At 34.6% G+C, this 25,599-nt stretch overlaps 1 protein-coding gene across 1 annotated transcript in view; it reads right to left on the minus strand.

Moving 5' to 3' along the window:
- Window positions 1–394: 394 nt before the first annotated feature.
- Window positions 395–25,599, minus strand: part of LOC103276307 (liprin-alpha-2-like) — a gene marked incomplete at its 3' end in the record, with an annotated part of 232,173 nt that continues 206,968 nt past the window's right edge. Inside the window, exons 6-11 of the mRNA XM_008073712.1 lie at window positions 18,341–18,562; window positions 7,204–7,350; window positions 6,425–6,559; window positions 1,307–1,393; window positions 796–879; window positions 395–526 (exon numbers count right to left, since the gene is read on the minus strand). Coding sequence (XP_008071903.1) covers window positions 395–526; window positions 796–879; window positions 1,307–1,393; window positions 6,425–6,559; window positions 7,204–7,350; window positions 18,341–18,562 — 807 coding nt within the window. The remainder of the gene's footprint in view (window positions 527–795; window positions 880–1,306; window positions 1,394–6,424; window positions 6,560–7,203; window positions 7,351–18,340; window positions 18,563–25,599) is intronic.

Below are 25,599 nucleotides of genomic sequence, written 5' to 3' on the forward strand. Positions count from 1 at the left end.
CACTTGAGACATATGACTAGCTTGAGTCAAGCTCCTACACACACCCCCAGGTATTTATTTTTGTCTTTTCATTCTTCTCTTTGGCATACCAGAAGAAGGATAAATACAATATTTTCATCACAAAAGCACAGCACATTTTAATACGTTTGCCTCATATGAATATGTGAATGTAAAAGATTCATATATAATGCAACATTTTTTATTCATTTAAAAATTGATCTTATATTTTACTAGAATTATTTATTACCTTCTAAGAATATATCAGCTGTGTTTTAAAACGAGTTAAGTAAATGGCTCATCTGACCGATACAAGGATTGCAGTGGTAAATAAAACAAGCATAATCATATGCATGTCACTAAACATGACTGCGATGTTACCCCTCTACCATTTTACCTTCTCTTCCAGAGCAGCCATTCTTTCCTTTAAGTGGAGCTGTAACCGTTCGTTGGATTCAGTCAGAAGTCTGTCAACCGTATCGGATAACCTCTTGTTATGCTCCTCATTCATTTTCTCTCTTTGCCTAGCCTTGTGTTCAAGAAAAAGGAAATAAAATAAAATACATTTGACATGAAAACCCATTTCAAAACAATGTGAGATTGTTTTTATAATTTTGCTAGTTTTAAGTTGGATTTAGTTTTATGTCTGTTTTGATTAAATTCGTGGAAATATTTTGTGTTCAAAATGCTCAGGGCATATCCATAGATTTTAAATATAACCCATACACAGTAAAGACTTGCTTCTTATGTGTAGAATATAAATTGTGACAACTGGGGAATAGTTTTTAATATACATACTCTTTGAAGTTCTTGATTCTTCTCTTCAAGTTGACCTTCTAAATGTCTCATACGTTCTTCAATATTTCCATGTCTCTCTTCAGCCTGTTAAGAAATATGAAGAATGCACCTGAAATGTAAGATTTGGTTAACTCTTTTCCTCTAAATAAGTTGAAATAAAATATAAAGCAAGCTACTACCAACCGCAAACATAGTTTTCAAAAAATAAACTTTATTTAAACAGGCAGCTGAACAGCATTGCTTGAAATGTGTCAGCTACAAAGGCCTGTTACATCCAAGCATCAGCAAAACATTGGAGTTATTTATGAGCAATGAATTCAGCCAAATGTAACATGCAGACTGTGCATGGTTTGAACACAAACCTGCCATTGTCCAATCTTAAGCTCCTGAAGCACTGAACTGCACAGATGGTTGATTATCAATAAATAAAAGTAACATAATTTTTATAAATGAAAAGAAAAACTTAGATGGATTCTATTTAGCAATAGAAAGTAAAGTCCAGTAGGACTACCTTCCTACGTATGGAGATCATTTCTTGTAGTTTAGCTTCCATAACATATTGATAATCATCAGATGAGGTAGAAGAGGTTGGATCAGACTAACAAGTCAAGGAAAAGGAGAGGGACAAAATTGAAAAATCAGAACTAAAGACACTGACACTGAACAGAACATAGCACAGAATGCTTAAAAGAAAAGTGTGACAGCAAATTTAATACTTTAATAGACAGAACTTTAAGTGGAAAGAACTACACTGATATCTGATGAACATGATGCAGTTGATGATTATAGATGAAAAACAATAATATGCTAAAATAAAAAGCTATCAACCTAAGTATGAAAGGTTAGTGATGACTGGCAATGAAAGACTACTACAGAATGAATTAAAGCAACTTTGAAAGACTTTTGTAATAATTGGAATTATGGGAAACCAAACGCCAGAATATGTCTCTGATAGATTGTTTAAAGTTTGTATTTTGGTTTGTTCGTTTATATTACTTAAAAATAATGGAAACACATATCTCTGTGTGAGTAGTAGGCTTGGCAATGACTCAGGTACAATTTATGTGTAATAAAATTTACTATAAACCCTACTCTGCAGAAATTAGAGAAAAAAAACTAAGCCACAGGGTTAATTATTATGAGTATTCCCCAATTCAAGCAAGATTGAGTTTCCTCAGCAACAGCGGAAAACGGATGAAATGACTCCTGGTCTCTAAATGCAAATTTTGGTCATTGGTCTAGAACTAAAAGGCCTATTCACAGGTATAGGTTTAACTGGAAAGTTTAAATGAATATGATTAAAAGTCCTCAAATTATCAAGGTGACAATGTTACCATGACAAGAAAACTTATTTGTGAACCCTGCTAAATGACATGAGGGATCACTCCAAAACTGTTCCTGTGTTGATTTGTTGCTGTGGAAACAAAATGAAGTCCTAAAGTGAATAGGCAACACAATGCCTCTGTGAACTAGTGTTTGCCTCGTGCCAAGGCTAGTTGCATGTCTGGGAGGTGACTGTCAGGTTACCACAAGTGCAGAGTGTTCAACACATGTGACATTGCTGATAGCTGAATTGTATTAGTATGTTATGCAAGAATTACATATAAAGTTACATCAACATTTTAATAATAGCAAACTAAATAATATAATATCAAAAGGGCCATATGTCAGGACTATAAACATTTGACTACAGAGCATTTTTTAAAATCACAATTTCTAAGTTCATTCAAAAACAGAGAAACTTACTTTATGTCTATATAGAACTATATATAAATATGTCATTCCATAACTGAGAATAAATAGTAACTTATTCATGTAACAATTCAGATATATATGTACTATTTTATGCAATCAATTCCAACTTAATCTATGAAATAAACATTTAACACAAATCTGGTGTGCTTATGCAAATTATAACTCAACATTAACATTTTGTAAGATTTTCCTTCAGATATTCTTGTTTTATAAATGTGGAAAACAATGAAGACATAGATATAATCCAATTCTTTCCCACATGTCCTCCCCAAATTTCCAAGCAGAAGAAACACAGAGAGTTACCATGGTCCCCTAATGCCATAAAATGACTTTATAATATTTAAAACTTAGGATTCCATTAGTAATAGAATTCTATTAAGAATTAATAATTACAAATATTAACAATGGGTCAGTTAGTGGTATTAAAATTAATTTGGTGACTGTTTCAAGATAGGACATGAATATTTAAAAATTACAAGTTTTTAATTAATTATTTATTTATTTATTTTTGAGTTGGAGTCTCACTCTGTCGCCCAGACTGGGGTGCAGTGGCTGCTCCCGGCCACCGCAGCCTTGCCTGCTGGACTCCGGCGATCCTTCCGCCTCAGCCTTCCGAGTAGCCGGAATTACAGGCACACACTACCATGCCCGGCTCATTTTGATTTATTGTAGAGATGAGGTCTCACCAAGTTGCCCAGGCGGGTCTCGAACCCGCGGGCTCAGGCAATCCACTCACCTCAGCCTCCCAAAGGCATGGGATTACAGGCTGAGCCACCGAGCCCGGCAAGTTTTTAATTATTTAAAAATCTTCTATCCCTTTCTGATTTACCTATTAAAAACACACCAAACACACCAAAATTGTAAAAATTCCCTTCAGAGATGAAACAAGAATTCTATCCTATTTAAATTATTATGTTATTGCTGCTATGTTTTATTGGTATTAAAAATGAACAAAATACCTCTGGGATTAAAGATAAATTACTTCTTTGAAAAGGGAATATACATTTTAATTAAAGATTTATACATAATAAATCATAGAATTGGAAGCCCAAAATAATCTTTATTGGTTAATTATGCAAACATTTGCCAAAGTAAAAGTTTTTTATCCATAGCCAATAATCAATAACTTTGACTTTCTAAAAGTTTTAAATAAACTTCACCCCCCAATACACACATACACACACTAGAAGAAGAAAAAAATAGTCTTATCAAACAAAGAATAAGTTCAGGCATCATTTATATTAGGACCAATACTGGAATCAATTTTCAACCAACACTACCGATCTATGTTCATATATTCTATGTGAAGCCTACAGTTTTGACAATTGGTGTAACTACAAAGATCAAACTGAAAAAGTCTATTTTTTTATGTTCCTTGATGAGAAACTGGGTTAATCTTGGTTTCATCCTTTAATGCGATACAGGAAAATTTCAAGTGAGCTAAAGTTTTCAAATAAAGGCAGAAATGGTGTTGAGAACAGCATGAATATACTCAGAAATAGAAGAGAAATTAAAGTTTAAAAGGAGGGCCTAAACTAAGAGAGGAGAAGTAACAAACAGTAAAAATAGAAAAATTTGTAGGCCAGATAAAATGCTTGCGGAGTTAAGAATACCACTCAAAATATACGATAGAGGAGCTCATATGTTATCTGAGCATAAATATTTTTACTTTAGTGAATACTCATAAGGGTTAAGAAGTAGAAAAAGACTATATTGATCAATAATAGGGAAATATTTCAAAAAAATTGAAATTGACTAAAAAAAAGCAGGTTCTGAAGACAGTTCCTAAAGGTCTTGAGAACAGAGTACAAGAAAAAGTACAAGATTGCTGAAGCTATAAAACTTGGGAGAACACATAAAAGAGAGAATCTCAAATGTTATAAAAATGTTACAAGCAAAGGGAGTGTGTTCAGGATAAAATCTCAATATAAAGGAGCTTTTGTACCAGATTGAATATGGTAATATAATAACTGTATGTCTGAGATACGTTGTTGAGCACTAGTCAAAAGAGATGGTGGTAAAAAGGAGAGCAGACTATAGCAGTGAATATTTTAAGAAGGATTAAATTTTTTTTGAAAAAATGATGAGATCAAAGGAATTCAGAGAAAGTGAAATTTTGGCAATATATTAGCTAACAGTAAATTGAGGATTATCTTGTGCATCTGGAGAAATGTATCAAAATGTTCAAAGAAGTTAAACAGGAGAAGGGCAAAGATAAGACATCTATTTCTAGTTATTTTTTAATATTTTAAATCATAGTGTTTTAGGAATATTTCATTTAAAGGCTTAGAAGTCAAATATTATATTTTAACTTATGTTTTATTCTGAGTCTATCAATGTGGGCAATGATTTACTGAATTATAAATTATGTTTCTTTGGGGGCGATTCCATACTTTCTGGTAGTTCAGCCAAGATAATATTAATGATTATTTCACAATAATATTTTATAAAAGTTATTTTTTTCTTATTTAGTCACTCATCTAAGTGCCCCCAAAAAGTGCAATTCAATATAATAATTCTTGATGAAAGTTCTTTATGTACCTCAGATAAAAAGGCTAAGTATGAATATCTTAATCCTGATACTGATTTAAAATTTGTGTTTTGAAAAAAATTGAAATCTACTATGTTTAAATAGCTTTATATAATTTAGAAAATTCTTTAAGCTAAAGAATAGATTCTTCTTTATCTTAGAACCACACATTTCTGAAATTGCCAGAGGGGCTTACTGATATGTGTTGTGACCATAGAAGGATCCAGATTGTAATCTTACTCTAATCAGACTAATGTTTTATTCAACTAGTTATTCTAACACTCTATAGACAACCAACGATTTCAACACGTTCTAATCCTGCTATACTATGCCCAATGTTTGTGTTGTTTTACCTGGTTAACTTCTCTATTTTAATCAACGTACAGATCAGTCCACTGCTCATCTTTGATTATTTACTTTTTCAGGAAACCATGCATGTGTGTGTGTATTTCCTACCAATGTGTATGTCTATTTGCATCAGGTGTATTGGGTAGTGCTTAATGCCAGAATGTTTAACTTGAAGTCCATATACCTATCAAACTCATTTATTGCAGTGGCCCAGAAAACTTAGCAAATAGTAAAATTTGTGTAAACATCTGAAATATATGATTTTTGAATTAATATCAAAAGTCAAACATGCTTTTAAAGACAAAGTGGACTTTTTTATACATTAGTGATTTGAATGTATACTTTGAAGCAATGTCATTTCTATTTGACAGTAAAATATCAGACTAGATCTTTTTAACATTCAAATGGTTGCAAAATTCTAAAATATGCAGATAGTTGAAGGATCTACTGGAAATGTTATGGCATAAATTTTTGTACAATCTTCAGAGTATTATTGATTTCAATTTTTCAGCAGACATTACAACTATAAAAACCACTTTCTGCTTATGTAATGGCTTTAGTGAAGTTAGACTTTAGTTTTATCATAGTTAGAGAGACATCAACAGGTTATATTTACTAGACTTCTAATAACAATTTATGTAAGCCTATTAAATTGTTATGCATCTAATATAGATATATAGAACATTATCATTGTGTGTTTGTTCCATGATTATTTTTATGTGCAAACATTACCATAAAAATTAACCATAACAATCACATGGAATATTGCTTGTTTTATTAATGTTTAAATAGGCAAGAGGACCATCACATTTGTACATTAATTATTCACATCAGCATAAATATGTGCAATAAGAAAAAGTTCAATAAATAACAGACCAATATAGAAAAAATTAAATAACTAATTTTCTAGAGCTTAAAACAAAATCTTTAGATTTCATTTTGATTGCCAGTTCTTTTCTACAGTGTCTAGGTTGGCCAATTGTTTTAGTGCAGTACCTTTGTTAGGGCTGCGATTCTCTGAGCCAGTTCAGCCTCTACTTCAGGTAAGGTTTCAGCCTTTCTCATAGTCTGCTGCAACTTTTGCTCAGCTAGCTCCAGACGTTCTTGTAACTGTCTGTTTTTCTCTTCCATCTGAAATTGGAATGGTAGCAGAGACACTTAAAGGGTTAGAGTAAGGATAGCATATACCACTCACTGGGGACTTTGCAATTCAGCCATTATTCTGGATTTAAAATCAGCTAAGATCACATCTAAATGTGCAAAGGGATGACTGTCATCATGGTTTCATGTTTTACTTATCCATTTTCCTTAATGAAATTCCACACATTAAAAACAATAGAAAAACTCTTACCATTGGCAGCAAAAAGAAAGGAAATTACTCATGAGTATAAACTTGAACAAGTGGAATATAGCTCAATACTAAGACTTCAGATGTACCACAACAGCAAAACATTGAAAATCATAGTATTAAAATAGTGTGGGAGAGGGACTGCGGCTAGACTGAGTCCAGAATCTAGAAATAAGGTTGGCAAACTTTTTCTGTAACAGGCTAGACAGAACATACTTTAGGCCTGTGCATCATATGACCTTGGTTGGTCCCAACTGCTCAATTCTGTTGTTGTAGCACAAAAGCAGTCATAGACAATGATTAAATTTTAGAGAATTATTAATCAAGCACCTACTGAAAAAGACTTTATTTTATTTACTACATGTTTTATGAGAGCAGTAAGAACTCATATATTGACCAGAACAAAACCAAGACAGAGATACTGAACCTGCCGCAGGATGGCTTCTTTATTTGCCAACTCATTTTCTAGTTTATCATTCATGTCATGTATAGAGGTAGATTCTCTCTGAGCACTGAGGTAACGCTTCTCAAGTGTCGTGATTCTTTCTTCCATATCTTCCTTCTGTGCCATAGCCTACAATTAAAATAAGAATTTCAAAAATCAAGTCAGATTCTTAGACAGTTTAATGTTTTATCTTGTTATTTAAATAAAATAGTAAGATAAAGCCATTGCTTTCTTGAGGTAAATAATCATTCCTTTCGTTTCATGGAAGAAATGCAAAATTTCATGTGAGTTTTACCAACTTATCTATCAGAATTCTTTTTACATCTTGGGTTAATCAAAAGGTTTCTGCTTTCTAAGAATGTAATAGAGTACATTTTGAAACTGCCTACTCTATTATACTCCTGGCATTCTTAGGAAAGAAGTGGTAGATAAATTAGCTCCTTATGGAGTGGAAAAAAGTACAAATATGGGTTGAGTTGCAAAGCAATCTTAATATAAGGGATAACAAATACCATCTGTATTCTCACCTTCACACATAAAAAAGAGTAGCTCTATGGTTAAAAGAGCAGGCTAAAAAATGGTATATTTGGATCATATTTGCAATGATTTTACCAATTGACTCAAGAACTTAATCATTTCCTTTATTATATACATTTAACGTACATACACATTTTTACATATACATCTTAAATAAGAGTTTAGAGAAGTCAATGAACAAACAATGGGAAAAAAACCAATTAGTGCAAATGGAGAAAATCATGGAATTGACATTTTATACAGTAACTCTTCAACAGTATAACTTATAGGTAGTACTATGGAAATGATTTCCTTTGCTAACAGCTTATATGGAAAGTTATTAGTGGATAGATACCCTAATTTATCAACAAGATGTTGGGGAAAAAATCAATTGCAGTCAAGAGCCTCATGGGCCTGGAGTGGTTTCTTGAGAATGTGTGAAGCTCCTTAGTATAAAGATTCTGGAATTGAGGGAGTGGTGGTAGTTTCCATACATGATTATCCAGATTCATTTGATCACTTATTCCTTTTTTTTTTTTTTTTTTTTTTAGTGTCGAAGTCTCTCTCTGTTGCCCAGGCTGGAGTGCAGTCCCACGCTCACGGCCACTGTAGCTTTGACCTGCTGAGCTCAGGCAATCCTTCTAACTCAGCCATCCAAGTAGCTGGAACCATAGGCATGTGTCACCCCACTCGGCTAATTTTTTAAAATTTATTTATTGTAGAGATAAGGTCTCGCTATATTGCTCAGGCTGGTCTCAAACCCCTGAGCTCAGGCAATCGTCTTGCCTCCATTTTCCAAAGTGCTGGGATTAAAGAATTGGGCCATTGCGCCAGGCTGATCACTTATTCCTAATAAGTCCCTTTAGCACTTTCCTATAGGGTTGACAGCCAGTCCTGCCACACACCTAATAATCAGATCATCTTTCTTCCAATATTCATTTTTCTTTTTTCTTCCTTTTTTTTTAAGGCAAGTCAAATGAAGAAGTAAGAGCAGAAAAGATAAAAAGAAATTTGTAACGACATGTAATCACCACTGCATTTGGACCAGATCCAATTTTCCAAAATAAATAGAAGCTCTTCAATAGAGAGTTATTTCCTCACTTTCATCTGAAAGTTAAGCCGCATACACACAAGTCCATAACTTTTAGTTTTCAGTTTAGAACCAATCTTCCACCTTCTCTCAAAGTTTAATCATTGTATGTGCCCTGGATTCTATGTTTCTCTCTCTCCCTCTCTCCCTCCCTCTCTCCTTCTCTGCCTCTCCCTCCCTCTCTCGTGCTCTTCTTTCGAGACCTTGATCATTTTTCTCTCCTGGATTTGCAAGGTGATACTAGAGGTAAGTCCGGTAATGACAACCAAAACAGTGAAAATAGGCTTACAGTCCGGGCTCGGTGGCTCAGCCTGTAATCTCTGCACTTTGGGAGGCCGAGGCGAATGGATTGCCTGAGCCTGCAGGTTCGAGACCAGCCTGGGCAACTTGGTGAGACCATCCTGGGCAATTTGGGGAGACCTCATCTCTATAATAAATCAAAAATTAGCGGGGCATGGTAGCACGTGCCTATAGTTCCAGCTATTTGAAAGACTGAGGCGGAAGGATCGCCTGAACCCAGCAGGTTGACGCTGGAGTGGCCGTAAGCGTGCCACTGCACTCCAGCTTGGGCGATGAGGTGAGACTCTAACTCAAACAAACAAACAAACAAACAAACAAACAAACAACAGCAACAAAAAAAACCAGGCTTACAAAGAAACCAGTACAGATCAGAGTAAGGCAGGGGAAAAAAGGATGATTAAAAGAAAATAAAAATAAGAATGTAAATTATCTTTCTACATTACCATTTGCTATAATTCAGTTGAAAGAAATTTTACTGAACTGTTGAAAATTGTAGGAAGATTAACCAAGGTTTAAAAAATAAACAAGCAAATCATATATTAAGACATCAATAAAATCATGGAAAAAACAGAAAGTTGTAACGAAAAATATTATTACAGAACACTACTAATTGGATCAATTATGAAAATTATTCAGAGTCATAATACTGGTAACACAATGTGATTTTGAAATAACTGTAAAGGAAGGATGGGTAGATGAGAAAGTAAGGAAAGGAATAAATTAAAGTCCTCATCTAATATATTAGCAAGATATAGGTTTTGTTTAAATAAGAGAAAAAATAACAGGAATAATGTATAAAGGGGTTGAAACTACAAATCTCAAGGAACTTGAGGTAAGAGGTAGGCAGGGGCTGTGTATATGCTTGTGTTTATATGTGTACCCTCTTGACAATATTTGACTTTGAAAATTATGTACTTGTAAAAAAATTAAAAGTATATATATTCATATATATATATATATATATATATGAATGAGAGAAGGTACCCAAAAATCTGGAACTGTTTTTCAGAGGTCGGGCCCCTTGCAGTACAGGATTTCCCTGCCAGATAAGTGTTCTAGGAACTCATTGGCATCAATGTACCAACTAGTGTTGTCATGAGAGGCCTAGTTCAACTTCAGTTTCAGAGATTCTTTCGATGCCTTTGCCCATTTCATGATGTGTGATTTACATGAACAACCTGCCCACACCATGCTGAGTACTCAGCAGTTTTTGACCAAAAACGGTATGACCCCAGTGCCCTACCCTCCCTGTTCACCTGACTCATCAGGGTGACTTTTTTTTTTTTTTTTCCCAGATGAAAAAGTCCTCAAAGTGAAACATTTTGCTGATGTGGACGAGGTGAAAAAAAAAAATGTCAGAAGCACTAAAAGTCTTCAAAAATGACAAGTTCAAGTACAAAAACTGTTTTGAGCATTAGAAAAAGCATCTCAATGGGTGCTTTGCATTAATCGAAGAGTAGTTTGATGGTGTCTGAAGTTTAAACATGTAAGAATAAATACACAAGTTTTTCTAAACAAATTCTGTTTTTAGGGTGTCTCCCATATATATATGAAATAGATATAAAATGTAGTTCATCATGCTGTCCCTAGTCCCCTGCTACCCACAAATCAGCTCTTCCTCTTGAATTTCTTGACTGCAGAACACTACTTTCCACAGAAATTTAGGATCACTTCTGAAAACTCAGACTTACTCCCATTTGTCAGCCTAACCTGACATCTTGATGGTATCTTTTTTGCTCCTCTCCATCCTGCTGTCTGAGATATATTTCTAAATGCTAGTCTGATCATACTGCTTCTTGGTTTCAATATACCTTTATTTATTTACTCCATCTTCAGAAGGTAAAGTCTGACCTCAAAGTCTTGAAAACAAGTGGTTTGTGACCTGATATTTCCCTACTTCTGTGTACTGGGGTAAATAATGCCCATTCAAAATTCATGTCCGCTCTGAAACTGTGAATGCGACATTATGTACATGCAACGTTTTGTAGATATAATAAAGTTAAGATGAGGTCACAAGGATTAGGGTAGGTCCTAAGTCACTGGTATTCGCATCAGGAAAAGGAGATTTGGGACATAGAGAGATCCAGGCAAGAAGGAGTGAGGCAGAGACTGGAGTTATCCTGCTGCCTGCCAAGAACACCAGTGATTTCCAGTAACCATCAGAAACTAGAAGTGGCAAAGAAGGAAACTTCACTAGAGCCTTCAGAGAGAATATGGCCCTGCTGAAACTTTGGATTCAGACTTAAATTCTTCAGAAATGTGAGTGAATAATATATTTGTTTCAGGTCAGTTTATGGTTGTTATTATTATTATTGTTATTATTAAAATAGGAGTCTTATTCTGTCACCCAGGCTGGAGTACAGCAGCATGATCATGACTCATCACAGCCTCTATCTCCTGGTCTCAGGTCATCCTTCTGCCTCAGCCTCCTGAGTAGCTGGGATTTCAGGTGCATGCCACCATGCTCAGCTTTTTTTTTTTTTTTTTTTTAAATGAGATGAGGTCTTGCTATGTTGCCTGGGCTGGTCTTGAACTTCTGGGCTTAAGCAGTCCTCCTATTTCAGCCTCCCAGAGTACTGGTATTACAGGTGTAAGCCACCTTGCTCAGCTTGTGGTAACTTTTTTATGGCAGCCCTACAAAACTAACACACTCTGGGATTTCACATCTACTGGAATACATTTTTGTGTCCTTCTGTGTCTAGCTCAATCCTCCTGATCTTCAAGACTTAGTTAAAAATTGCCTGGTTAATTATGTTAATAGTAAAGTTCAAATGTAATGTCTGTTACCCCCACACTTTGGGAAGCAGAGGTGAAAGGATTGCCTGAGCCTAGGAGTTTGAGACCAGCATGGGCAACTTGGCAAGACCTTGTCTCTATAGTAAATCTAAAAATTAGCCAGGTATGGTGGTACACACTTGTTGTTCTAGCTAGTTGGAAGGCTGAGGTGGAAGGATCATTTGAATCCAGCAGGTTGAGGCTGCAATCGCTGTGAGGAGCAGTGAGCGTGCCACTATACTCCAGCCTGGGTGACAGAGTGAGACTGGCTCAAAAAAAAAAAAAATGTTTAAATGTAAGAAAATAAATTAATTAATTTAGCAAAAATTAGCCAGACTAATTTTTTTTTAAATTATATATACATCCCTAGATTTTAGACATCCCAAATAACAACTACCATTTTAAAATGGCATTTTCATTTTATTTTCTATTTTGACTTTTTTTCGATTTTACATACTTTTTTTTAACTCAGTGAGGATAGAGTTTTTATCTTAGGATCCCTTTAGAGTTCTTACTATTGTTAATATTGCATTCTGACAGTTTTGTTTTCATACAGAACTCTAGGAATATTATATCAGTTTTGTGGCTTGAAGAGAAAATTATAAATCTAGTTTGCAAAGATGAATTTTTCGCTAACTTCTAATAGCACTAAATTCAATAAAAGGCATACATACGTTTCTCAAGAACATGAGCATTAGAGTAATACTTTTGCCAAAACCTAGTTTGTGATACTTCTTAACTCTGTTAACTTGATTAAATGTTCTTACCTTTTCTATGCTTCACATTCTTCATATATTTTTTTTTGGTTGGGATTCTACTATGTACCACATAGCATTGTTGTTAAGAATCTAGTAACATAATTTTTAAAATGCTTTTTGTATGGTGTCTCAAGTAGAAAACACCTTCAATAAGTAACAGTTGTTTTATTATTATTATTAGTTACTATTATTTACACAATTAGCTGATCTCACTCTATGCATACATCACAAGCAGGAATTTTGGTACTTTGTAATTTTGGTACTGCGTTTTTGATCCAGTGATTCATGTGGAAGATTCAATTTTTAACTGAAGGCTGTTTTGCCAAAAATAAAAGTTGAATCTATAAGTCAGAGAAATAGCTTTTCCCTCTGTGCCATTGGAAAATTCTAAAAAAGGAAACTTTTCCTAGTCCCTAAAAACTACCTAAAAAAATAAGAAAAGCCGGGCTCGGTGGCTCAGCCTGTAATCCTGCGCCTTTGGGAGGCTGAGGTGAGTGGATTGCCTGAGCCCGCGGGTTCGAGACCCGCCTGGGCAGCGAGACCTCATCTCTACAATAAATCAAAAAATCAGCCGGGTGTGGTAGCGCATGCCTGTAATTCTGGCTACTCGGAAGGCTGAAGCGGAAGGATCACCGGAGCCCAGCAGGTCGAGGCTGCGGTGGCTGGGAACGGCCACTGCACTCCAGTCTGGGCGACAGAGTGCGACTCCAACTCAAAAAAAAAAAAGAAAAAATAAAGATTAAATGATCTCTTGACCTGAAGTTTATGTATACATTGAATTTTGTTATATCTAATAAACATAAATCTACAGTAACTTAGATCTAGTAAAGTGAAAAATGTAGTTGTATGTTTCACATAATAGAAAAGACAACATTGATATGTGTCTATTTAATCACATGGTGAACTTCGAAGAACTTTTAATAGGACGTTAGAAAGATAAACTGCTTATATTCACAGATCAAAATATAATTAAAATACTTCACTGAAAATTGTAGTTCTTTACATAGCTGTGTATTTAATGTGCTATTGTTATCTATATATTATTAGTAAACTTATTGATTAAAAAGTGAAATGCTAAGCTGCTTTTATGAGGTGGTCTATTTTTCTAATATATATGGTGGATCTAGGTTTAATCCAGCTCACATATGCTAATAGGTCAAAATCAATTTAAGAAATTTTGTGTAAAGATAATTTCAAATGAAAGTAAGTTTGGGATAAATTTATTTTATGACAAAGAAAAATTACAAAAAATTATTCTGAAACCATTAATGAAATATAATTATATAATTTGTTTTAGATACATTAAATTGTCCTCACATGCAAAGCAAAATACATTTTGTATTTTAATTGTATGGTTGGTTTTTCCTATTTATTAATTTTCTCTTAATTAATTCAACAAACATTTAATGTCTGTACAATATATAAATCATACTGTGCTAGCAATGCTATTGGAATACCAAGAAGAAATAACTTATTTTTTTTCTATGTATAAACTTAATATCCGTGGTTCACACCTGTAATCCCAGTCTATTGGGAGGCTGAGGTGAAAAGATTGCTTGAAGCCAGGAGTTTAAGACTAGCTTGGACAATATAACAAGATTCTCATCTCCACAAAAAATTTTTTTAGAAAAGTAATGGAGAATGGTGGTGGGCACCTGTAGTCCTAGCTGCTTTAGGAGGCTGGGACAGGAGGATCACTTGAGCCCAGGAGTTTGAGGCTGCTATGAGCTGTGTTTGAGCCACTGCACTCCAGCCTGGGCAACAGAATGAGACCCTATCTCACAAAAATTTTTTTAAAAACCCAACAAAATAATAATAATAATAATAATAGTAATAATAATAATAATAATAAAGAAACTTGCAATGCAATATACTTTTTGTGACCACAACCTTAGAATATATTATTCACAAAAATAAAAGCTTTTAGAGTTATTTCTTTTTTAAGTATTATGATTCTCACATCTTTTTGCTTATTGGAAAGAATGACCAAGATTGATTATTTAGTGAGCAGTTATATTGCAGTTGCATTTTTATACTAGTTGCTATCCCTGAATAAATTTTTTGTGTTGTGTTGATTTTGGAAGCAGTTTATAGTGGAGGAAACACAGGTTTTGAAGCCAACCTCATTTTTTGTCTCCCTGATGCCGAAAGAAATGCAGTGCATAGACCCTGGGAAAATCCCTTTACTTTCACTGAACCTCAGGGTCTTCATATGAGAAAAATAAATATTTTCCGCCGGGCTCGGTGGCTCAGCCTGTAATCCCGCGCCTTTGGGAGGCTGAGGTGAGTGGATCGCCTGAGCCCGCGGGTTCGAGAACCGCCTGGGCAGCGAGATCTCATCTCTACAATAAATCAAAAAATCAGCCGGGCGTGGTAGCACATGCCTGTAGTTCCAGCTACTTGGAAGGCTGAGGTGGAAGGATCGCCGGAGCCCAGCAGGTCGAGGCTGCGGTGGCCGGGAGCGGCCACTGCATTCCAGTCTGGGCGACAGAGTGAGACTCCAACTCAAAAAAATAAAAATAAAAATAAATAAATAAATAAATATTTTCTTTATAGGGTAGTTTTGAGGAATTAGATAAATAACATATAATTACATATAATTTAATCATTTTCACATATGATTGGTTCTTAAGAATTTCATAGCAAACCAAGAGCCTGTGGTCTGAGACTTAAATCTTTCAGAAATATTTTATTTAGCTTTCATAGTGATGTTTGTGTGTTTTCATATACAAAAAATGTGATACATCAGAAAAACAGGCTGAGCATAGGCTCTCTTCACAGGTTTATGAGCTCTATCACTTCCTACTGTCTTGCACCTGGCACTTCACACATTTATATTGCCAGCCTGGTTCTGAAAACATTTGTGTTTGCAACTTCCCTTCAAAGGCGGATCATGAGAGAGAATTTTTTCTCATGAAACTCTTCTAAAATGTAACTACATAGATGTGATGGAGCTGACAAGAATAGACATATTAAAAAATAATTCCAAGTGAAAATAGAACACCATACTCATTAGAATGCCTTCCTAACAAAAGACCACCTGGCATCAGAGGATTATCATTTTCCATATGACTGGGCTTTTTGTCATCCACATTCAGAGACTATTAGTATCAAGAAGTCATTTTTAAATGAGTGACAAGAAAAAGGGAATTGGAGATACTGGGCCCTGCCTGTAAGGGTGACACTGGATTAGATAAGTATGATTAAAGTTAGTGAGTGCTAAAATGAACACAGCTAAATTTCTAGAAACAAGGTAATTAAAAAATACAGAATGAATGAACGAACAAAAGATGAAGAAATTGACCTGATGATTTCATAGCCAGAAATCCCAGTAGTTTCTTAACAGTGATACAGAAGAAGGGTTAATCTTCTTTATTACTTCTATGAGTTTGGGTTGTGGGGTAGAGTGAAGAGGAGAGATGAATCCACAAACTATGAATTCGTAAAAAGTGGCATCATTATCTGTGAAGTGGTAGCAGTCTTCCACTTCATAGTTCATCTGTCTTTGTTTTTTTTTTGAGCTAGCAGGCATTGTCTTAGTACACATTCTGATAACCTGAAATTTACTTATTGTAAACACATATACATATCCATTCTTTTAACAGAGTTTTTGAGTGCCTATTATATGCTCAATGGCTATGTGGGTGATTAGAAGAAAACAGTGAACAAAACAAAAAGTTCCCCCCCCCCCAAAAGAAAAATTCCCGCCTTGTGGATCTTTATGTGTGGTTGGGAAGGCAGGCATATTACAAATAAGTAAATTAGTAAGGTATCTATTGTGTCAGATGACAATAAGTACTGTGGGATAAGTAAATAAAAGAAGGAAAGCAAGGTCAGGGAACACTTTTTTGAGAGGACAACATTTGAGAAAAAGGCAGAGGGAAAAGAAAATGCAACAAAATATATTTAGCTTACTTAGAAGCCACCTTAACTGAGCAGAGTGGGCTAGGATGAGAATGTAGCAGGTAATCTCCAAGATGTCAGGAGGGTGGTAGAAGACATTGTACGTGGTTTGTTGATCACTGCAAGGGCTTTGATATTACTTTAAGTAGACTAGATAGTCATTTAAAACTTTAGCAGAAAAGTGACATGAGCTGACTTACAGGCAGGGTACTCAGATTGCTGTGTTGAGTATAGACCAAGATGAGTGGAAGGCAGAAGCAGGAAGACCAGTTAGAGACACTGAAACAATCTGATGAGAGATAATGTTGTGTAGAACAAGAAAGCATCATGAAGACTGTAAGAAGCAGTTCCATTATCTCACACTTTGAAGTTGGAGAAACAGGATTTACTTCTGAATCAAATCAAAGTGTGTGCATGAAAGAAAGGTGCCAAGGACAGCACTAAGATATTGAACAGAGCAACAATAACAACAGAGGTGAAAAACTGCATGAGAGTCCAGTTAGTTGAGAAAATATCAAGAAAATGGTCTTGAAGATGCAAATTATAAGATATCTCTTAGTGAATTAGTTGTAAGTATCAACAAATCAGGAAAGAAGAATAAGCTAGAGATATAAATTGGGAGTCTTAAGACTATGCATGATTTTTGGAACCTTAAGATTGCATGGACTTGCCAGGGAAGTAAAGGTAGATTGAGAAGGGAAGACACTTCAACGTTAGGGGTGGGAAGTAGAACCAGAAAAGGAGTCTGAGATGAGGTTAGCTGGTACATATCTGCTAGGTCAGTGAAGAAGTGCCACAGAAAGGGAAGAGTGGTAAGTGCATCAAGTGCTTTAGGAAAGTGAAAACTGACCTCTGGATTCAGTTACGGGGAGGCCAATCTTGACTTTTGTGAGAACAGTTTTGATAGGGCAGTGTAGGAAAAAGAGGGCTTTTCAAATGGTCTCAGGAGAGAACAGGAAAAAAGGAAAACACAGAATAGTTTCAACTCCATTAACAACTAGTTAATTATATACAAGTGATTTTAAAAGATAAAAATAAGTGATTTGAAAAGTGGATGAGAATGGAAAAGGGATGTCACAAAATAAAATTTCTACAAATATAAATAATTTTATTTTTAATTGTGCATGAAAAGTTAGAGGATTCTAAACTTTCACCTTAGCAGGTAAGATGATTTGGCAAGGTTACAAATAAAATGTCTCCTCGAATCTTTTACAGTAACTTTAAAGTACTCTTCTTTTAAAATAGACGAAGCAATGTTGAGCCTAACAAGGACTGAATATATAGAAAAAGAAATGTTATATGGTACATACACGTGTATATGTATATTCACACATGTACAATCACAATCATAGACACAAAACCAAAATAAGAGATGGGACTATTTTTTTTCCCTTCCCTCCCTTGGCCCCAGGAAAATTTTCAAAATGTTTTTAAGTATTCCCATATGCTAAGAGTATAGCAATTCATGATTCACACCCATTTCAGAGTTATTTAAAATTAAATACTTAAATTTTAATAATATTAAAAGCTTCAGAATATCTTTGTTATAACTGAGACTTGATACCACAAATTTCTATCCATACATATTTTTAAGGGTTAATAAAGTACATTATTAATTCTTTTGCCTTATTAAATAAGTTTCATAACTAACATGCATCCCAAACTATGGTTTTTTGAGAAAAAGTAAAAAGTATGTGCCATCAGGGGAAATTATGGCAAGAGCTCCACAGAGGCAGCATTCAGAAATCAAAGACTGACAGTGAGGTGAATCACTTACCTCCCTAATGTCCCTTTGATATTTGGTGTTCATTTCTTCTGTTTTAATAAGGTCTTTTCTTGCTGTTTCTGCTTCCTGTTCCACCTCTCCCACTCGGGAAGAAAGGGCTGCTAAACGTTCTTTCATTTGAGCCATTTCATAGTTTTGCTTTTCAAGCAATTCTTGTAGTTCGACTATTTGACTAGTTTCATCAGTTGAATCTATAGAACCATTGGACAAACGCTGCAGAAATTGAAAAAGAAATGGCACTTAGGATTTTGTTCATGTTTAAATTAAAATTCATGAACTGAAAGGAATAAAAGATATAGCTTTCACAATGAAAAATAAGAACTTCAGAAAGACTAGTTTTGCAGAAAAACTAAGTTTCTGAGAAAACTGTCAATTGATATTAAAATATGATGGTAGATCAGTGATTTCAAATAGTGTGACAGACGCATTTGAACTGAAAGCTAGCCTATGTTGTATATATTATATAGAATATGTTTTTTATATGTATGTGTGTATATATATACATAATATATACAGATATAAAACATAACACAAAATACTGTGGCATTCTACACATTAAATATCAGATTTTATGAATTATATACAAATTTATGATTAATAAGCAATATTATATTGATTCAATATCACATTTTTAAATTAATAGGTAGACAGAGAAACTGTAATTTTTAAAATTTTTGTTCAAGATCCTTTGTGAATTTGCAAGTTTTCTTTTCAATACCCCTCAGAAAAAGAACTTACCTAATTGTTTTATTAACAAAGATTTTTCATGCTGTGAATCTGACCAAGATGGAACAAATGTGTAGCATAGAAGAGTCTTGATTTCTATATTACTCTTAGCATAAAAATTATGTGTGCACACAACCCACAGGAAGGAGGCTAAAATGGGTTAAATATTTTGATACTTATTTTTTTCAATTTCCAAAAAGAAGGCCTAGAAACAAGAGTTTTCTAAAAATATATTTTCAAAGTATGCCCGACAGATAAACTCCCTTCCCCAAAAGGACCTCAAATAACTCCAGAGAAAGAAAAATAGATTAAGAAATGGGCAAAATACTTGAATATACATTTCTCAAAAGAAGACATATAAACAACCAGTTGATATATAAAAAACAATCCTCAATATCATAAATCATCAGGGGAATGAAAATTAAAACCACAACTAACCAACTTTCCCCTTCCCTCATCACAGTCATCCCCTTTCCCCAGTCTTTGAGAACCACTATCTACTCTCTACTTTATACCTGTGAGAATGACTTTTATCAAAACGTCAAAAGAGAGTCAGTGTTGGCAAGAACGTGGCCAAAAGAGAACTCTTGTACACTATTACTGAAAATGTAAATTAGTACAGCCACTATAGAAAACAGTATGAAATTTCCTCCAAAAAAAATAGAACTATCATATCATCCAGCAATCTCATTTCTGATTATATAACCTAAAATATTAAAATCAATGTGTTGAGCCGGGCTCGGTGGCTCAGCCTATAATCCTGCGCCTTGGGAGGCTGAGGTGAGTGAATTGCCTGAGCCCACGGGTTCGAGACCCACCTGGGCAACTTGGTGAGACCTCATCTCTACAACAAATAAAAAAATTAGCCTGGTGTGGTAGCGCACGCCTGTAGTTCCAGCTACTTGGAAGGCTGAGGCGGAAGGATCACCGGAGCCCAGCAGGTTGAGGCTGCGGTGGCCGGGAGCGGCCGTTGCACTCTAGTCTGGGCGACAGAGTGAGACTCCAACTCAAAAAAAAAAAAAAAAAAATCAATGTGCTGAAGAGCTACCGGCACTTCTATGTTTAATGCAGCATTATTCACAACAGCCAAGATTTAGAATTAACCAAAGTGTCCATCAGTGGATGACAATGAATAAAGGGAATGTGGTATGTATACACACTGAAAGACTACTCGACTTTTAAAAAGGCAAAAAAAAAAAAAAAAGATGTAATTTGCAACAACGTAAATGAACCTAAAGGACATCATGCTAAATGAAACAAACTAGATAGAGAAAGACAAATACTGTATAATCCTGCTTATATATGGAATATAAACAAGGCAAACTCAGAGAAGTAGAGAGTAGGATGGTGGTTTCCAGAGGTTGGAGAAAAGATAACTGTGATACAGGAAGAGAGATGTTGGTCCGAGGGTAAAAAGTTTCAGTTGCACAGGAGGAATAAGTTTTAGTGACCTATTACACAGTATGGTGACTGTAGTTAATAGTGCATACTTCAAAATCACTAAAAGAGTAAATTTTAAGTGTTCTCACCACAAAAAATGATAAGTGGATGATGGATAGGTTAATTAGCTTGATTTAATCATCACAAATTGCATACATATACCAAAACAAAATGTTACCCTATAAATAGATACAGTTATTATTTGGCAATTAAAAATTAAGAAAAGAATATATGCTTCACAGGCTAGCTGCACTAGAGAAGTGTTTTGGTGAAGATAGTGCAGCAATTTGGGAGAAATAACTACTAGTACAGAGATAAAGCAAAGGAAATACAGTCAGTTCTGCTACAATGCTTGTTTAACAACACAAATTTGCTTCAATACAGTAGATATACTAGAAAACAATTACAACATAATGTACATTTTATGCTTGCCTATGTGCATTTTGTTCCTGGCAAGCCACATAGCAATACTCAGAATCCACACAAGCATATTCCTCAAATATCTAAACCTGACTCAGTTCCCCATGTATAAATTTACCCATCCACACCTGTTTCACAACTTTCCACCTGATTTCAGCCATTTCTTCTTCCAGCACCTCGCAATAAATGAGAAAGTCTTTAGCCTTTCTAACACTCACTGTTAGAAAGGCTAAAGATTCATTGTATGTATGCAATTCTTAACCATTTAACATGTGTAAAACTGTGCTACCATTGTACTGGTCTTCTGCCTTTATTTTAATGTGACATTGATAAGGTTTTCAGTGTTGTACCATAAGCCTCATTTCTCCATAAACGTGTTTTTATTGCACAATTCTGCATAACATGATTTTTAGGAATGCAAATGTCACACATGGCAGAATTGACTGTAGGAGAATGGCAAGAATAGAAAGTATCACAGATGCCATGAGAAAGCTGAAACACAGAGTAAAGGAAAGCAGACAAATGCCAAGAAGTGTTGATAAGTCAATAACCTAATACAAAATGAGAGCATGGAGAAATAGTGGAGCAGAGAAGCATGGAGACAGACATAATTGTCTTTTTTCAGTTGACTAGAGGAATTTCTCAATGTGAGGAGGTAGAAGTTCTAGTAAATCTTAAACTTGCCTAGTTATTTATAGATAGCATGGAGTTCAAAGATACTTAAAATTATGGCAAATCCCTTGTGAAATCATACCTTATTCATTCAAGCCTTGGACATAACTCACTGGAAATTGGTTCTAGTCTTCTTCTCTAATCCAAATCTTAGCTGCTGCCTAATGATTGTAAACTGACTTTTCTGAGTTCAATGTACAGATAGTTGTGTAAGAACAACTCCTAGAAATATGATCATCAAGATCATCTCTGGTCCTTCACCAAGCAGTGAGGGAAATAAAGACTTTGAAGAGAGATGTGGCCAATGGACTGCAGCATCAACTTCAATATTACTACATATTTGTAATATTGCTTACTCCTTATATCATACTATAACTAAAATTATAGTACAACAGTACTGAATAATTAATTCAAAAACACTTAGAAAAAATAGAGTGTATTCTTGGGCTAAACAAATATAACTTGGTAAAGTCATACAATGAAAAAGAACAAATTACTGATATGCCCAATAACATGAAAGAATCTTAAAAGCATAATGTTGTGAAATAGAAACTAGCGACAAAAGGCTACACAGTGTGTGAATCTATTTATGTAAAATTCTAGAAAAGACCGCTCAAATCTATAGTGTCAGGAAAGCAGATTGCTATTGCCTGGTCTGGGCAAGAGTGAGGGGTGGAATTGGTTGTAGAGGGGCATGAGGGCACTTTTAAGGGTGTTGGGGTTGTTTTCTCTCATGATTGGGATACAGTTTACACACAAATATATAGATCAAAATTTATGAAACTGTGTACTTAAATTTTATGTAAATTATACATCAATAAATTTTCTTTTCTGAAAAAACTATATAAAATTTTGGAGAAACTGTGACTGAGGTAATCACATACAGATGTTTGCAATGTAAATGCAAAACTTCAAATTTTCAGTTCGGTTAATCTATCCTTTACCATATTGCCTCTAATAAAGGCACATGAATTAACAGGATAAAATTAAAATTATACATGCTGCATATAAGGTACAAAGCATATAAGACACTACACACACACACACACACACACGTGTGTGTTTGTAAACATATATACACATACATATTTCATGTGTGTATATATATAAATATGCATAATACATACTACATATACATATTTGACACATATTTCTTCAGTGAAACTGAATGATATTTCTTTTATACTTAGAAAAATGTTATTATAATTCTGTGCACCTGAGATTCATTAAAATTTTGTTTAAAAATTGCACATTTTTAATGGGCTCAATATAAGATAAACTTAACTAAATGTAAACAATAATCAGGCAACACTTTTATCATGTCAAACTCCTTTAAGCAGCAGATGCGCACTGCATAGTCTATGCTACTTTGCTGGAACAATTCATGAGAGCATTTTCAAACTCTCAATTTATTCTCTGAAATGTTTATGAACTTTTATATATAAAAATGTGTAATATTTTCTTATTCACATCACCTTGAAGATATTTATTGTGAGTTAAATACATGCATATGTTTTCATAATAACAGGGTAGAAACTCACATTAAAATTGATTTAAAACTTATAAAGAATAACTGCTTTTGTTTAAAAATCATTGTTATATTGACTTATATTTAAAATAAATTATGTCACTTTAACTTAAATGACAAATGGCTAAATTAAAGGAAAAGCCAATGCTTATTGTAAGCAGCTTTATTGAGATCTAATTTACATACCATAAAATGCATCCTTTTAAAGTGTAAACTTCAATAGTGTTTAGCATACTTACAGAGTTGCACAACTATCAATATAATACAATCTAACAACATTTTTATCACCCCAAATAGAAACCTCATATCTATCAGTAGTCATTCACAGCTGAAGTCCACCCCCAGCCATGGACAACCACTAACTACTCTCTGTTATCAGAACTTTCACACAAGTAGAATCACAGAATATGAAGTCTTTTGTTCTGGTTTTATTCACTGAGCAAAATATTTTTTCTTTTTATTCATGTTGTAGCATGCTATCAATACTTCATTTCTGTTATTGCTAAATATTATTTTATTATGTGGATATACTACATATTATTTATATATTCATCAGTTGATGGGCATTAATGTTGTTTCCATTTTTTGGCTGTAAATAATACTGTCATGAACATTTTTGTATAACTCTTTGTGTAGACAAATAGTTTCAATATCCTTGAAAAGATTTCGATGAGTACAGCTGCTGGATTGTATAGTGATTCTGCATTCAACATTCTGAGAAACTGTTTTCCAAAGCAGTTGTGCCATTTTGCATTTCCACCAGCAATGTATGAGAGTACCAATTTCCCCCAAAAATTATTGTTTGTTTGTTTTTTTCATTACAGCCATTCTAGTGGATGTGAAGTGGTATTTCCTTGTGGTTTTGATTTCCACTTTCTAACAACTAATAATGTTGTGCCTCTTTTCATTTATTTATTGTTCATTTGTATATCTTTGAAGAAATGTCTGCAGAAACTATTTGTCCACTTAGTAACAGTGTTATGTATCTTTTTATTTTCAAGTTATATAAATTATTTATTTATATTTTGATGCAGTCTTTTATCAGATATATGGCTTGCAAGTAGGTTTTTTCCAGTCTTTGGATTATCTTTTAAATTTCTTGATGGTGTTCGGGGAGCAGTGATTTTGAAAAATAAAAAAGAAAAAAACAACAACATGAGCAAAGGTTGGAAGGCATTTCCTGCAGAATCATTGTGAATTGTCCTCTACACAGACAGAAGACATGTACTATGAGGGAATGGTAAGAAACTAGAATTGAAAGGAAGGGCCAGCATAGATTAAGATGGTCTTTCTGTACTAGATAGAATGACAGAGAGTCCTCAAAGGGATTTGAACAGGGAAGTAACCTATAAAATTCTGTTGGGAAACTAATAATTTCTCATCATAATCCTGATAACCCAGATAAAACCTTTCGTAATTACCTGTAATGGATAATTTTTGATTACTTGCTCAAGATGCAATTGTTTCCTTTTCCCTTTTCCCACAGCTAGCACTGACAGATGAAATATAGATACTCAGATTTAAATTTCATATAAAAATGAAACATTATTCAGTGTAAATATGTCACATGCAGTATTTGAATCAAGTTTATAAGGGGAAAATTGATTATGGGAATAAACCATTGAAACAAGACCTGCAATACAAACACAAGTAATGCAGTTATCTGGCAGAGGAAACAAAAATGAAAGACTGGGAGATACAAGTGGGGTTATGACTTTTGAGAAGAGTATAGCTAGAGTGGACTAAGCTAAAGCAAGAAAATGGGTGCAGATTTAGACGGAAAGATGACGTGGGTTCTTCAGATCATTGTAGGACTTTGGTTTCCATTCTAGGTGAGATGGGAACCATAGGAAGGTGTTGAGCAGAGGACTGACATGATCTCACTTACATTTTTAATGGATTCTTTGGTCTTGTAAAAACCAAGGTCAAGAATGAATACAAGAAGATGAATTAAGAGAATTTTAAAAAATAATCCAGGTGAAAGATTTTGCTTGCTTGGACCAGAGTGTTAGGAGTAAAGATTATAAAAAGGGATCATATTCTTTGAATACATTGGATGTGCCATGTGACAAAATGCATAGACTCAAGAATGACTCTGAGATTTTAGTTCTGCTATTATAGGGATGGAGTTGTTTATTTATAAGAAGAAAATAAGCCAGGCTCGGTGGTTCAGCCAATAATCCCGTGCCTTTGGGAGGCTGAGGTGAATGGATTGACTGAGCCCCCGGGTTCAAGACCTGCCTGGGCAGCGAGACCTCATCTCTACAATAAATCAAAAATTAGAGCCGGGCTCGGTGGCTCAGCCTGTAATCCCGCGCCTTTGGGAGTCTGAGGTGAGTGGATTGCCTGAGCCCGGGCAGCGAGACCTCATCTCTACAATAAATCAAAAAATCAGCCGGGCGTTGTAGCGCATGCCTGTAATTCCAGCTGCTTGGAAGGCTGAGGCGGAAGGATCACCGGAGCC

Source organism: Carlito syrichta, unplaced genomic scaffold (genome assembly GCF_000164805.1).
Source record: "Carlito syrichta isolate Samal-C Ts95f unplaced genomic scaffold, Tarsius_syrichta-2.0.1 Scaffold316030, whole genome shotgun sequence".
In the NCBI taxonomy this organism is placed as follows: Eukaryota; Metazoa; Chordata; class Mammalia; order Primates; family Tarsiidae; genus Carlito; species Carlito syrichta.